Source organism: Salvelinus sp. IW2-2015, linkage group LG31, assembly GCF_002910315.2.
Source record: "Salvelinus sp. IW2-2015 linkage group LG31, ASM291031v2, whole genome shotgun sequence".
NCBI classification, from domain to species: domain Eukaryota; kingdom Metazoa; phylum Chordata; class Actinopteri; order Salmoniformes; family Salmonidae; genus Salvelinus; species Salvelinus sp. IW2-2015.
In genome coordinates, this window is record NC_036870.1 from 17255813 (window position 1) to 17272807 (window position 16995).

General features: G+C 44.6%; 1 protein-coding gene across 1 annotated transcript in view; it reads right to left on the reverse strand.

The window, feature by feature from the left end:
- Window positions 1-14606, reverse strand: part of LOC111956169 (metal regulatory transcription factor 1-like) — a 29174-nt gene extending 14568 nt beyond the window's left edge. The window contains exons 1-5 of the mRNA XM_023976619.2: window positions 14235-14606; window positions 13449-13936; window positions 8986-9224; window positions 8461-8592; window positions 7302-7381 (exon numbers count right to left, since the gene is read on the reverse strand). Of these exons, the coding sequence (XP_023832387.1) occupies window positions 7302-7381; window positions 8461-8592; window positions 8986-9224; window positions 13449-13910 (913 nt within the window). The 5' untranslated portion in view covers window positions 13911-13936; window positions 14235-14606. The remainder of the gene's footprint in view (window positions 1-7301; window positions 7382-8460; window positions 8593-8985; window positions 9225-13448; window positions 13937-14234) is intronic.
- Window positions 14607-16995: the final 2389 nt, after the last annotated feature.

A 16995-nucleotide genomic window follows, 5' to 3' on the forward strand; every position in this document is an offset into this window, starting at 1 on the left:
TAACTCCAACCACAACAGCCGCGTAAGCAGTAATACAAAGCTTTCCACCACAATGCCGCCAGTATTTAATACACTCCACCACAACACTAAGCTGCCAGTTATTAATAGCTCCACCCACACACAGCAGTCAGAGGACCTAATAGCTCCACCACAACCTAGCAAGTCGATAAGTTATTAATAACTCCACCACACAGCCTAAGGCCGGTCATTAATAATCCACCCACTAACCAGCGAGCCCAGTCGACTACATAGCTCACCACAACACAGAGCCAACCCAGTATTAAGTAGCTTTCACACCAACCAACAGCAGAGGTATCATAAGCTCCACACAACAACAGTCAGCAACTCAGTAATCTAATGCATCCACCATAACCCCAGCTTCCGATCAGCGTCGATTTGAATACTGCTCTCACCTACATAACGACAGCAAGTTACCATCTTAGTTAGTACTCTATGATTCATATGATTCCATCCGACAACAGACAGCCTTGCGCGCAGTATTTAATGAGCTCCAACCAAACCCAGCTGTACTTACACGTAGCTCCACCACAACTGCCATCAGCTCTCATTTATTAATAGCCGTGCCGACGAGCGGGTAACGAGGCAGCGTCGGCGGATGTTCTCAGCGAGTCGTGTACAAAATAATCCACCACAACAACAGCAGCATTATTAATAGCTCACCAAAAAGCATTAATGCCACACACAACAAGCAGCTAGTTTAAAATAGCTCCACCACAAAGCAGCAGTATTAATACTCCACCACAAACAGCAGCAGTATTACATAGCTCCACCACAATAGCAGCAGTATTAATAACTCCACACAACAGCAGCATTAATAACTCCACCACAACAGCAGCAGTATAATAGCTCCACCACAACAGCAGCAGTATTAATAACTCCACCAACAACAGCAGCAGGATAATAGCTCCCCACAAAGCGCAGTTAAATACCACCCACAACAGCAGCAGGCACTAATAGCTCCACACAACAGTAGCACCATAGAATATCAATGCTCACCCACACAGCACAGTATCATAGCTCCACCATAACAGCAATAAGCATAAAGCATTATATAACTTCCACCACAACAGCAGCAGGTATAAAATAGCTCCACCATAGCCCATGCAGAGTATTTAATAGCTCCACCACAACTAGCACCATAGGATTAATAGCTCCCACCACACAGCAGCGAGTATAATAGCTTCCACCACAACAGCAGCTATTAATAACTCCACCACAACACAGCAGAATTAATAACTCCAACAGCACAGGCAATAGCAACATACATGCAGAAGATTAATAGCTTTCACCAACACATACAGCATGACAGTATTAATAGCTCCACCACAACAACAGCAGTATCTTCAATTGCCTCCACCCATCAGCAGCATCAGCATTTAAGCTCACCACAACAGCAGCAGCAGTACAAAGTAGCACCACCACGATTACAAACAGCAGCAGTCATTCTAAATAGCTGCCTCCACCAAAACATCGAGCATTAATCAGCTCCACACACAACAGCAGTCAGCATATAAAAGCTCCACCCACAACACAGCAGCAGTATACAATAGTCCACCACAACCAGCAGCATATTAATAGCTCCACCAAAACAAACAGCATTAATAGCTCCACCACCAACAACAGCAGCAGTACAAATAGCTCCACCACACAAAGCAGCAGTATTAATAGCTCCACCACAACAGAGTATTAATAGTCCACCACACACAAACAGCAGTATTAATCAACCCACACAATACAGCTAGCAGTATTATACTCCACCACAACAGAATATTAATAGCTCCACCACAACACACACAGGTATTAATTAGCTCCACCACAACAGCAGCAGTATAATAGCTCCACACAACAGCAGCAGTATTAATACTCCCCACACACAGCAGCAGTATTAATACTCCACCACAACAGCAGGTATCAATATCTCCACCACAAGCAGCAGTATTAATACTCCACCACAACAGCAGCAGTATTTAATCTCCACCACAACAGCAGAGTAATACTCCACCAAACAGCAGCAGTTATCAATAGCTCACCACAAAGCAACAGATTAATAGCTTCACCACACAACAGCAAGTATTAATACTCCCCAAACGCATCAGTATTAATAGCTCCACCACAACAGCAGTATTAATAGCTCCACCACAACAACAGCAGTATTAATAGCTCCACCACAACAACAGTAGTATTAATAGCTCCACCACAACAGCAGTATTAATATCTCCACCACAACAGTCAATGATGTCGCTTTTGCTGCTGGTGATTCTCTGATCCACCTCTACGCAGATGACACCATTCTGTATACCTCTGGCCCTTCTTTGGACTCTGTGTTAACTAACCTACAGACAAGCTCCAATGCCATACAACTATCCTTCCGTGGCCTCCAACTGCTCTTAAATGCACGTAAAACTAAATGCATGCTTTTCAACCGATAGCTGGCTGCCCGCACCTGCCCACCCGTCCAGCATCACTACTCTGGACGGTTCTGACTTAAAATATGTGGACAACTACAAATACCTAGGTGTCTGGTTAGACTGTAAACTCTTCCTTCCAGATTCACATTAAGCATCTCCAATCCAAAATGAAATCTAGAATTGGCTTCCTATTTCGCAACAAAGCATCCTTCACTCATGCTGCCAAACATACCCTCGTAAAACTGACTATCCTACCGATCCTCGACTTCGGCCATGTCATTTACAAAATAGCCTCCAACACTCTACTCAACAAATTGGATGCAGTCTATCACAGTGCCATCCGTTTTGTCACCAAAGCCCCATATACTACCCACCACTGCGACCTGTACGCTCTCTTTGGCTGGCCCTCGCCTCATACTCGTCGCCAAACCCACTGGCTCCAGGTCATCTACAAGTCTTTGCTAGGTAAAGCCTCGCCTTATCTCAGCTCACTGGTCACCATAGCAGCACCCACCCGTAGCACACGCTCCAGCAGGTATATCTCACTAGTCACCCCCAAAGCCAATTCTTCCTTTGGCTGCCTTCCCTTCCAGTTCTCTGCTGCCAATGACTGGAACGAACTGCAAAAATCACTGAAGCTGGAGACTCATATCTCCCTCACTAGCTTTAAGCACCACCTGTCAGAGCAGCTCACAGATCACTGCACCTGTACATAGCCCATCTGTAAATAGCCCATTCAATTCCCTCATCCCCATACTGTATTTATTTATCTTGCTCCTTTGCACCCCAGTATCTCTACTTGCACATTCATCTTCTGCACATCTACCATTCCAGTGTTTAATTGCTATATTGTAATTACTTCGCCACCATGGCCTATTTATTGCCTTACGTCCCTTATCCTACCTCCTTTGCACACACTGTAAATATACTTTTTCTACTGTATTATTTGACTGTATGTTTGTTTATTCCATGTGTAACTCTGTGTTGTTGTACATGTCGAACTGCTTTGCTTTATCTTGGCCAGGTCGCAGTTGTAAATGAGAACTTATTCTCAACTAGCCTACCTGGTTAAATAAAGGTGAAATAAAAATAATAATAAATGAAAAACAGCAGCAGCATTAACAGACCCACCACAACAGCAGCAGTACTAATAGCTCCACCACAACAGCAGCAGTACTAATAGCTCCACCACAAACAACCAGGCAGTGACTAATAGCTCCAACCACAACGAAGCAGACAGTACTAAATAAGCTATCCACCACAGTCGAGGTCAGCAGGGTACTAATAGCTCCGTCCATTGCAGCGCAGTACTAAGATACCCACAACAACGCAGTACTAATAGCTCCACCACACAACAGTAGTACGAATGCATGGCCACCACAACAGCAGCAGCTACTATAGCTACACCACAAACAACAGTAGTACTAATAGGCTCCACCACAACAGCAGTACTAATAGCTCCACCACAACAGTTACTAAATAGCTTCCACCAACCAGCAGCAAGCAGGTTACTAAATAGCTCCACCACACAACAGCAGTACTAATAGCTCCACCACAACAGCAAGTGAGTATAATAGCTCCACCACAAACAGCAGTAACTAATAGCTCCACCACAACAGTCAGTATTAATAGCTCCACCACAACAACGAGCAGTATAATATAGCATCCACCACAACAGCAGCAAGTATTTATAGCTCCACAGTCATTCTGATATCTCCACAACAGCAGCAGTACTAATAGCTCCACCACAACAACAGCCAGTACTAATAGCTCCACACACACAGCAAGTATTAATAGCTCCACCACAACAACAGTAGTACTAATAGCTCCACCACAACAGCAGTAATTAATAGCTCCCAACAGACAAAACAGTAGTACTAATAGCTCCACCACAACAGCAGTATTAATAGCTCCACCACAACACAGTAGGACTAATATCTCCACCACAACAACAGTATAATAGCTCCACCACAACAAACAGCCAGTAACTTAAATAGCTCCACCACAACAGACAAGTATGGATAATAGCTCCACCACAACAGTAGTACTAATAGCTTCCACCACACAGCAGTACTAATGCTCCACCCAACAAGCATTAATATGCTCCACCACACAACAGTAGTATTTACACTCCACACACCAACAGTAGTTTATAGCTGTCCACCACAACAGCAGGCAGTATTAATAGCTCCACACAACAGCAGCAGTATTAATATCTCCACCACAACAGCAGCAGTATTAATATCTCCACCCAACAGAAGCAGTATTAATATCTCCACCACAACAGCAGTATAATTAATATCTCCACCACAACAGCAGCAGTATTAATATATCTCACCACAACAACAGTAGGAGCATAATAGCTCCACCACAACACAGCGAGTATTATAGCTCCCCAAAACAGTAGTGCATTAACAGCTCCACCACACCAACAGTAGTATTAACAACTCCACCACAACAACAGTAGTATTAAACAGCTCCACCACAACAACAGTAGTAATTAACAGCTCACCACTAAACGAGTAAGTATTAATAGCTCCACCACAACAGCATCAGTATTAATAGCTCCAACCACACCAACAGTAGTATTAACAATCCACCACAACAGCATCAGTATTAACAGCTCCACCACGACTAGCAAGCGGAGTACTAATAGCTCCACCACAACAAAGCAGTATCTAATAGGCTCCACCACAACAGCAGCGTATACTCCCAACAAGCGCATACTAATAGCTCCCCACAGCGGAGGCAGTGCAGTGTACTAATTAGCTTTCCCCACACAACAGCATACTAAAAGCTCCACCACTAACAAACGAGTCAGTCTCGGATATGCTTTCCACCAACAAACAGCAGCAGTACTAATGCTCCACCACAAAACAGTTAGGCTACTAATGAGCGTCCACCAGCAACAGGCAGTACTTATAAGCTCCACCACGAGTAATAATAGCTCCACCACAACCAAGCCAGCAGATATATAGCCCAACAAACAACAGAGTACTCAGCCCACCCACACAAGACGAGCAGTACTAATAGCTCCACCCAACACAGCAGTAATAATAGCTCCACACCAAAACAACAGCGTAACTAATAGCTCCACCACAACCTGAGTATAATAGCTCCACCACCAACAACAGCAGTACTAATAGCTCCACACAACAGCAGCAGTATTAATAGTCCACAACACAGCGTACTAATATCTCCACAACAGCAGCCAGTACTAATAGCTCCACCACAACAACAGCAGTACTAATAGCTCCACCAAACAGCAGTATTAATAGCTCCACCACAACAACAGTAGTATAATAGCTCCACACACAACTAGCCCAGTATTAATAGCTCCACCACAACACAGTAGTACTAATAGCTCCACCACAAGCAGCAGTATTAATAGCTCCACCACAACAACAGTAGGACTAATATCTCACCACAACAACAGTATTAATAGCTCCACCACCAACAACAGCATACTAATAGCTCACCACAACAACAGTGGACTAATAGCTCCACCACAAGCAGTAGTCTAATAGCTCCAACACAACAACAGCAGTACTAATAAGCTCCACCACAACAGCGTTAATAGCTCCACCACAACAACAGTAGTATTAACAGCTCCACCACACCAACAGTAGTATTAATAGCTCCACCACACAGCAGCAGTATTAATAGCTCACAAACACAGCAGTATAACTCCACCAAACAAGCAGCTGAGTATTAATCTCCACACAAACAGCAGCAGTATTTATATCTCCACCACACAGCAGCAGTATTAATACTCCACCACAACAGCAGCGTATTAAATCTCCACCACAACAACAGTAGACTAACCTCCACCACAACAGCGAGCAGTATTAATAGCTCCACCACCAACAGTAGTATTAACAGCCCACCAACACCAACGTCAGTATTACAACCTCCACCACAACAACAGTAGTATTAAACAGCTTCCACCACAACAACAGTAGTATTAACAGCTCCACCACACCAACAGTAGTATTAATAGCTCCACCACAACAGCATCAGTATTAATAGCTCCACCACACCAACAGTAGTATTAACAAACTCCACCACAACAGCTACAGTTTTACAGCTCCCACCACAACAAGCAGCCAGTACTAATAGCTCCACCACAACAACAAGTTAAGTTTAACAACTGCAACCAACAAACAGCATCTAGTACCTTACCACAGCGCTCCAACCACCCAACAGTAGTATTAACAACTCCACCACAACAGCAGCAGTATTAATAGCTCCACCACACCAACAGTAGTATTAACAACTCCACCACAACAGCAGCAGTATTAATAGCTCCACCACAACAGCATCAGTATTAACAACTCCACCACAACAGCATCAGTATTAATAGCTCCACCACAACAGCAGCAATCAGACCTGGGTTCAAAAAGTATTTTGAAATCCTACAGATATATGAGTGTTTGTTTGAGCCTGTCTGGAGTGCTAGATGGACTGGCTTCGGATCTTTGGGACTGTTTTGTGTGTGTGTGTGTGTGTGTGTGTGATCTCAGCACTCTGTTGGATGTGGATAAATAGGCTCATCAGGATTCGCTGACAGGGCGTTGCGAGAATAAATGGGCCAATAAGAAGCTGGGGAGCTGAGCAGTGCTGAGGCCTATCTACTGGGCTGAAATGAACTTGGATGTTTTCAACACACACCTGTCTGAGAATCTGACTCAGCAGAGGAAGCCATACCCCATTAAGAACACTCAATAAAACGTAGCGGGGAGGAAAGAAAGACGTGCTAGAACGTATTGTTTTATCTCCAACTCCGGAAAAAAGGGGTTTTCAACTCTCTAGTCTCATTTTAAAATAGACAAGGTTTGAGCTCAAGGAGTTAGCTGTGTATCACCACCTCACCTTCACCTATTTGTCCCAGGATGTGTGTTTGGAGATGGTCACTAGAGGTGAACGCTTTGTAACAGCCAGGATGGTCACATCTGGGGAGAAAACAACACTAAGTCGAGTTATGTTTATTCATTTGTGCGTTCATTGAGTACGTTTACATGCACACTAATAACGCAATATTAAACCGATTATGGCCGAGTATTGTCACACCCTGATCTGTTTCACCTGTCTTTGTGCTTGTCTCCAGCCCCCTCCAGATGTCGCCCATCTGCCCCATTATCCCGTGTATTTATACCTGTGTTTTCTGTTTGTCTGTTGCCAGTTCGTATTGTTTGTTCAAGTCAACCAGCGTTTTGTGTCTCAGCTCCTGCTTTTTCCAGTCTCTCTTTTCTCGCCCTCCTGGTTTTGACCCTTGCCTGTCCTGACTCCGAGTCCGCCTGCCTGACCACTCTGCCTTACCCTGAGCCTGCCTGCCGCCCGGTACCGTTGCCCCCCCTCTGGTTTACTGACTACTGCCTGCCTTGACCTGTCTATTGTCTGCCCCTGTTGGATTATTAAACTACTGTTTATTCGACGTGGTCTGCATCTGGGTCTTACCTTCATATCTGATAGAGTATGACATTAGTCATGTAAATACTTTACTCTGCTTATCTTAAATCGGCCATAATCAAAGTAAGCATATGCCGATTAAAACACCTGGTTTTCTGAGCAATCTTTAGAATTATTAGGAATGTAAACAGCTTAATCGATGTTCCAGTGCTTTATTTGATATGTGCGAGTGAAGTGAGTTCAGAAAAACTTAAAGTATGCATCTTAGAAATAGTTTTCACATACAAACTTTATATGTCCGAACTCAGAATCTAATAGTCTTCTCAAAAATAACATGGTCACTGTGGTAGAACATTTATTTTGATTGGTGATTTTCAGCATTTATCAAAAGTCCCATCAGTAGCCTGATTTCAGAGGTGTCCATGTAGGGAAATCGTTTTTTTCTTGCAATGGATGTAACTTTTTAATCAAACTATCATATTAACCTGACTACCTAGAATAATCACATTATTGTGTGCATGTAACCATGCTCATTTATTCATTCATTTGTGCAAGCATTCATTTGTTCATGAATTAGTCCTTTCAACCCACTGCATACTTCAGCCATTCATTGTGAGCTCACCTGAAGGGCCTCTCCTTGGAGTGTGTCCTGATGTGTTTCCTCAGGTCACTCAGAGTGGTGAAGTACTTGGTGCATCCGTCCGACTCGCAGTTAAACGTGTTCCCTGTGTGCAGTCTCTGGTGGGCTTTCAGCCTGCACATCAACACAAACACAACAGAGAGAAACAAACACGGCTGATGTTTGCAGATCAACACACCAACATAGTCACTGTGAGTTGTGGCTTGACTTGGGGTCAGCATACCAAAGGCCACTAAGCTGTGTAAATTAACTTTGAGGTCAGGGGGTGAGGAGAGTGCCCAACTCATGACTGATGAAACATCATCACGTGACACGTCTTGACCCATGGCAGGAAGGCTATCCGCTACAATAATTTGGCTGCGATTCCTTCAGTTGACAATTTCAGTGCCAGTGGGCCTGTAAATAATATATGAACTACCGGTAAATAGATGTTGCGGAGAAAACTGCTAGGTTGTGGTATCTGCCCCACCTAGTCAATGGTAGGGAAAACACTGATCTAACCCTTACCTGTACAGTGTGTTGTAGGCCTTCTCACAGCCCTGTTGGTCACACTCGAAGGGCTTCTCCTTGGTGTGAACGCGGACGTGGATCTTCAGACTGTAGGAGGTAAGGAAGGCCTTGTCACAACCCAACTGGTTGCAGACAAACGTGTATTCTCCTCTGTGTCTCTTCTGGTGGGTCCGAAGGTTCCCTGCTGTGCTGTAGGTACGAGTACAGTCCTCGTATAGACACTGGTAACGCTTCACCTGCAGAACAGACAGGCAGAGAGTTGTGGTCGTTATATAAACTATGTCAACAAGATGGAACACCACCATATGCATAAACATAAGTTTAACATGTAGGAAGTGTTTTTAGTACCGGTATGTAACACTTCACAAACATTACTATACATCAAGTCTGGAAATGAATCAGCTGTATTGGTTTGTATGAGAAGATTGAAGTGCACATTTATGAATGAGAACTAATTAACTTCACAGAAAGAGAACCAAGAGGCTGTAAAGCATGAMAAAATCATCTCATCTTTACATCTGCAGAGACCTTGAATATAATGACACTGTGGTTCTGGATGGGAGAGAGGCTGATGATGATGATGAGGGAAAACAGAAGCTTCACAGCTAGCTCCCGGGCTGGACCAATTTCACCACCCCAAACCAATCTCCTCTCCTGTCTCTTCCTCTCACTCACTGACTTCATCATAACAGTTGGCTTGTCGCCTTCACACAATATGGTTCTGCTGCTGCTGACCTAGCATGGTTTATTTTCTCTGTGATGATGATGCGAATGAATGACCTCAGGGACATCTTACTCCCTTCCACATGTTATACACTCTTAGAACGGCGCTATATAGAAAGTAAAATGGTGCTTTGGCTGTTCCCATAGGAGAACCCTTTGAATAGCCCTTTTTGGTTCCAGGTAGAACCCTTTTGGGATCCATGAACGACCCTTTCACAAAAGGGTTTACCTGGAACCAAAAAGTATTCTCCTATGGGGACAGCCGAAGAACCCTTTTGGTACCCTTTTTTCTGTATATATGATATGCTGAAATGGGTCTGTCTCAGTTATTCACAGACTGAGAATACACATCATATGATCATCATGTGTAAGCCTGACCAACCCCATGTCATGTTTGCCCTAAGGGTTGAGGCCTACACTCTCGACTCAGTGTAATTTCAAAGAAGACTACAAAATGGCTCTCTGCCTATCTATAACCTTGTAACATCCTTCAGGACATCATGACCGGGACATTAGAAAATATACAGTACATTATGAAAGTATTCAGCCCCTTCCCTTTTTCCACATTTTGTTACGTTACAGCCTTATTCTAAGATGGATTAAATAAATAAATATAGTCATCAATCTACACAAAATATCCCATAATGACAAAGCAAAAACATGTTTTTAGAAAATTTTGCTAATTTATTTTAAAAAACAGAAATACCTTATTTACATAAATATTCAGAACCTTTGCTATGAGAATCTAAATTGAGCTCAGGTGCATTCTGTTTCCATTGATCATCCTTGAGATGTTACAACTTGATTTGAGTTCACCTGTAGTAAATTCAATTAATTGGACATGATTTGGAAAGGCACACACCTGTCTATATAAGGTCCCACAGTTGACAGTGCATGTCAGAGCAAAAACCAAGCCATGAGGTCGAAGGAATTGTCCGTAGAGCTCCGAGGCAGGATTGTGTCAAGGCACAGATCTGGGGAGGGTACCAAAACACTTCTGCAGCATTGAAGGTCCCCAAGAACATGGTGGCCTCCATCATTCTTAAATGGAAGAAGTTTGGAACCACCAAGTATTTTCCTAGAGCTGGCCGCCCGGCTAAGTTGAGCAATTGGGGGAGAAGGGCCTTGGTCAGGGAGGTGACCAAGTGTCACGATTTTCTTCTGGAGTGGCGACCCACGCCGCCGACCCCGGACTGGAAACCCTTACAGCGGGCCCCGAATAGGAGGGAGACTCCGGCAACGCCGGACAGGCGGGCGGCTCCGGACTGGCGGGCGGCTCCGGACTGGAGAGAGAACCTGGAGGGAGGAGACGGAGAGACAGCAGGGTGCGTGGGGCTGCCACAGGACCCACCAGGCTGGGGAGACTTACAGGAGGCCTGGTGCGTGGAGGAGGCACCGGAAGGACCGGGCTGTGGGGGAGCACTGGAGCTCTGGTGCGCAGCCTTGGCACCACTCCTTCAGGCTGGATGACCACTTTAGCCCAGACCCTCCAGAGTGCAGGCACAGGTTGAACCGGGCTGTGGGGGAGCACTGGAGATCTGGTGCATACCACTCGCACCTCTCCCTTAGGCTCAATGCCCACATTGGCCCGGCACGAGCGGAGCGCAGGCATAGGGCGCACTGCACCCTCCCAGCGCCCCGGAGACACAGCACGCAGAGCCGGCGCAGGATACCCTGGGCCGAAATGGCGTACCGGAGACCAAACACGCTGAGCCGGCACAATACGTCCTGGCTGGATGCCCACTCTCGCATGGCATTTGCGGGGGGCTGGCCTATAGCGCTCCGGGCTATGAGCGCGTACTGGCGACACCGTGCGTTTGACCGCATAACACGATGCCTGACCAGTACTGCGCTTCTTCCGGTAAGCACGGGGAGTTGGCTCAGGTCTATCGCCTGACTCCACCAATCTCCCTGTGTGCCCCCCCCCCCCAAAAAAAATGGTTTGGGGCTGCCTCTCGTGCCTGTTGCGCTGCCTTACCTCATATCGCCGCCGCTCAACTTTAGCTGCCTCCAGTTCTTCTTTGGGGCGGCGATATTCCCCAGCCTGTGCCCAGGGTCCCTTGCCGTCCAATATCTCCTCCCATGTCCATTTCTCCAGATCGCGCTGCTCCTTGTTACCACGCTGCTTGGTCCGTTTGTGGTGGGTAGTTCTGTCACGATTTTCTTCTTCTTCAGATGAGGAATATGAAGGATCGGACCAAAATGCAGAGTGGTAAGTGTCCATGTTACTTTAATATAACAGAACACGAAAAAATACAAAAATAACAAAGTGAATGACAAAGAAAACCGAAACAGTCCTGAATGGTGAAAACAAACACAAAACAGGAAACAACTACCCACCAACACAGGTGGGAACAGGCTACCTAAATATGATTCTCAGAGACAACGATTGACAGCTGCCTCTGATTGGGAACCATACTAGGCCAAACACAGAAATACAACACATAGAACAAAACATAGAATATAGAACATAGAATGCCCACCCCAACTCACACCCTGACCAACCAAAATAAAGACATAAAAAAGGAACTAAGGTCAGAACGTGACACCAAGAACCCGAACGTCACTCTGACAGAGCTCCAGAGTTCCTCTGTGGAGATGGGAGAACCTTCCAGAAGGACAACCATCTCTGCAGCACTCTACCAATCAGGCCTTTGTGGTAGAGTGGACAGACGGAAGCCACGCCTCAGTAAAAGGCACATGATAGCCCACTTGGAGTTTGCCAAAAGGTACCTAAAGGACTCTCAAACCATGAGAAACAAGATTCTCTGGTCTGATGAAACCAAGATTGAACTCTTTGGCCTGAATGCCAAGTGTCACGTCTGGAGGAAACCTGGCACCATCCCTACGGTGAACCATGGTAGTGGCAGCATCATGCTGTGGGGATGTTTTTCACCGGCAAGGACTAAGAGACTAGTCAGGAGTGAGGGAAAGATGAACGGAGCAAAGTACAGCGAGATAATTGATGAAAACCTTCTCTAGAGTGCTCAGGACCTCAGACTGGGGCGAAGGTTCACCTTCCAACAGGACAACGAACCTAAGCACACAGCTAAGACAACGCAGCAGTGGCTTCGGGACAAGAATCTGAATGCCAGAGCCCGGAATTGATCACAATCGAACATCTCTGGAGAAACATGAAAATAGCTGTGCAGCAACGTTCCCCATCCAACCTGACAGAGCTTGAGAGGATCTGCAAAGAAGAATGGAAGAAACTCCCCAAATACAGGTGTGCCAAGCTTGTAGCATCATACGCAAGAACACTCAATACTGTAATCCCTGTCAAAGATGCTTCAACAAAGTACTGAGTAAAGGGTCGGAATACTTATGTAAATGTKATTTCCGTTATTTATTTTTTATAAATTTGCTAAAATTTATAAAAAACAGTATTTGCTTTGTCATTATGGGATATTGTGTGTAGATTAAGGGTAGATTTTTAAAAATAAATCAATTTTAGAATAATGCTGTAACGTAACATTCGGAAAAAGTCAAAGGGTCTGAATACTTTGCAAATGCCCTGTATGTGAATGAGTAATGATGCCTCTCCTCCTCACAACCAGAATACCAGGAGTGAGTTTTCCTGACAACATATCCAAATAAATACAGAACATGCTCAGATATCAAAACAGGCTTATGTGACCGACTGGGGTTGAACCAGGGATTAGCCCACTGGGGCAAAGCCCAGGCATTAGCTCAAGGAGCTAACACAAGTCTTCAGGTCTTTGGATATCAAGGCTTACCTCGCTGTGGTGGGTATCTGGGCACTCCGAGTGCAGTGTGATGGTGGCCCCCTGGATGTGCCGGGGCATGGGTGTGGAACCAGGGTTGATGGTAAACTGGATCTGGTCCTGGGAGATGGTGTGGTGGATGTACCCCTGTGACATGGCCTGCCAGTGGTCTTCCAGGCCTCCACGGCCCTCCGTCTCACATCCCTCATGTAGGTACATCATCAGGTCCTCTTCCTCCTCTTTATTGTCAGTTCTAGAACCCACTGGGTCTTGTTCAATCATCACAGTGGTTCTGTCATACACTGTGTCCAGACTGTGCACACCGGAGTCCAGTGTAGAGGGCAGCAGTAGCTTGTCCCATTGGTCCCAGTCGACAGTAACCATCTTCCTGGAGACATTGTCCTCTTCAACCTGCTGATTTGTCTTGTCCACCTCTTCTTCCTCCACAAAGAGCATGGTCTCATTCATCCTCATACATGGTAACAAAGGTGTCACACTCACTGGGTTGCCATTGAAAGGAGAAGTAGAGGGTTAGAAAATGTAGCAAGTAACAGTAGGCTATCACAACAGCAGCTACAAATGCATTTAATTTTGTTGAGATTAATGAGATTAACGGACTATTGGTTAAACGGTTTGAAACTACAGTAGCCTAATACAAAGTCAACTACAATCTTGGCATTCCTCAGCGAGTTTAGGCCATCATCAAAACTATTTTACTTGTTGCTATGAGAAGCACTGATTCAGCAGACGCAGCACAGATATGTTGGCACGTTTCAATAACAATCCCTAGCTACTCACAGTTTTGAAAGTTCACCACGTAAATGCAGTCAAAAATAACTACTGGAAGTCGTTTGTCTTTATAAAATGTCTTCCGCTTTGTTAATTAACTCTGTTTCAAACCCGATTCCTCCGTTGTTACAGTGTTGCTACATCGTAGTCACCCTAGCAGCCTATTTAACCAGCTTCCTCTTTCCGCCCAGAATCAACTCACTCATCCGTGAAGTAAACGACCGGTAACTGCCAAAATAAAGGAAACACCAACATGGGCCACCACGAGCCAGAGCAATTTCAATGCACGGTGGCATGAGGTTGAGATCTGATGACTGAGACGGTCATGGCGTATGGTTTACATCGTTTTCATGCTCATCTACCATTCAGTGACTACTCGTGCCCTGTGGATGTGGGCATTGTCATCCTATGGCCGGTGGCATAGCCATTGTAGCCAAAATAATGGCCTGCCCAGTAATTTATACATGACCCAAAGTAAGATGGGATGTTAATTGCTTAATTAACTCAGGAATCGCACCTGCTTTCAACATACTTTGTAACCCTTATTTACTCAACCGTTTCTATTGTTTTGGCAGATACATGTATACGCTATAGCTCCTGGATATAACTGTGCTATAGCGCCATCTTGTGAAGAGTAATTATTGCTGAACACAAGTCTAATTGGCTTTAGAGGTTAAGTCAAAGCTACACTGCACACCATCTGAAATACCTATTTTTGTAAACCTGACAGTGATACAATCTTGATGAAATAACTAGAAATATAATGATCAACATGGTTGAGGCATAACATAGTTGAGGTATGAGTCTAATTGTCTGAGTTAAAATCATTGTGAACAGTAATTGGTCCATAGCGGGTTCATTGTAGGCCTATGTATCCTCTGGCAGTAACGCCCACAGAAGAACAGCACACTCAAACCCATGACTGGATCCACTAGAGGTTGGGATGTGTTATTTAAGATCAACATAAAGCTGGAAAACTGTTTTATTTTCACGAGAGCTTGCATTCACAGATGAAGAAAACATGAAAGAACTAATGATGCCCAAGCAGTGGATATGACAAAACTGAAATATGCATTTAGTCGATCCATACTAAACCCTCTGTATTCTAAAGTGAGTCTAATGTCACAGGAAGGTTAGTAGATTAGCGAGTGTTGAGTAGATTGCCCAGTAGAGAGGTTACACTCAGAGCCAGGAGGGAGAGACTCCCCAGGCCACAGCAGGCAGAGTTGACAGGCATGTTGAGAGAACCATCCAGTCTGAGACAGGAGACAGACCCAGCCACACAACACTCATTGTGGCATTGGTACGAGCTGAAGGGACCACACTTAGTGCTCTGTCTGCAGTCTCTGGCGCATCCAGCACTCCACACCGCCACGTATGTATTCCAGGTGACCTGGCTTGAGGCTTTCTTGAGCTGTGGGATGGTGTATAAGTTGTATTTATCATCATCAATATCATCATTGTGATCATCACCATCAGGAGTAGAAGAATCATCATAATTAACAAAAACAACACTTCATCCTTGAACAATTAAGATTCAGATGAACTGACATGTTGATAACCAAGCCCATTGAGTTGACATTGCATCGTAAAGACATTTGTTAGAAAGCCACAACAGGAATGGGTCTCTTCTTACCTCACAGAAGTCCATACCCTCCTCACACAACTCCTCCATGGCCTTCATATGTTTGTAGCATGTTATGCCGATGCAGCTAAATATTTTACAAGACCTCATCTGTGAAGGAAAGCAAATTATAATTTATAATGCATGTTGAAAAGTTGAAATTTCTGCCAAAATTTTCAGCATTTTGCATTCATTTGCAAGAAATGTCTAGTACCTTCTTCCCAGTTAAAGCAGCATTTACAGTCATGCCTCCCATTGTGGATATGGTGGATCTTGCAGTAGCTGTAGTGGTAGGCTCTGTGGTGAAATTATAGTTCTCAGTTTGGGTCATATCGGAGGCAATGGAGCCTTGGTCATCAACATCCTTGCCCTCATCTTGAGTATGGTTTCCATTGGTCTGAGATGCTGGTATGACATCATTATAGTTCACTATCTCATTCTTGAAAGGAGGGGTGACGTTAATATCATCTTCTGTGTCGTTTCTCTCAGTCTTGAGTGTAGAGATGTTTGTAATGTAATCTTGAGCTCTGGTGTATTCTCCCCCAGTCTGGGATGTAGGGAAGACTTCTTTGTTGCGCTCTGTATTGTAGTAGTCTCTTCCTGGAGGGACAGTGGTGGTGTGAATGGTTTGGCTGTTTTCAGTCTTTGACCTGGTTGTGCATATAGGATACAGTTTGCTGATGGTTGTGGTGGGTTGGGTGGTTTGAGCTTCAGTCATCTTGGGGTCATTTGTGGAAGTTGGGAGTTGGTCTCCCACAGTTTTCTTAACGGTTAGATTCAAAAGCACTAAATGATAATGAATTAATAATCAATGAGTTATAATCAAAGCTTATTAAATCTCTCAGCTATTAAAACAATCAGGGATAATCAGCTAATACAAATCAGAGATGTCGTAATCTTACCAAGAACAAATACAACATATCTCCTTTGAGGACCGGAAAGACCCAGGACTCCTGCATTGAAATGGTCAAATCAAAATGCTAATCAAGGTCAGCTCTGTCATTTTTTTGTATAAAACCAACTGATATTTACTGGACTATTGATTAGGTGATGAGGATACCTCTGCAGTCCTGTTTCAAAAACATTCTTAGCTTACTTCCCCCAGCAGCAGATGTGTGGAGAATTAACCTGCAAAAGTGTAGCCTG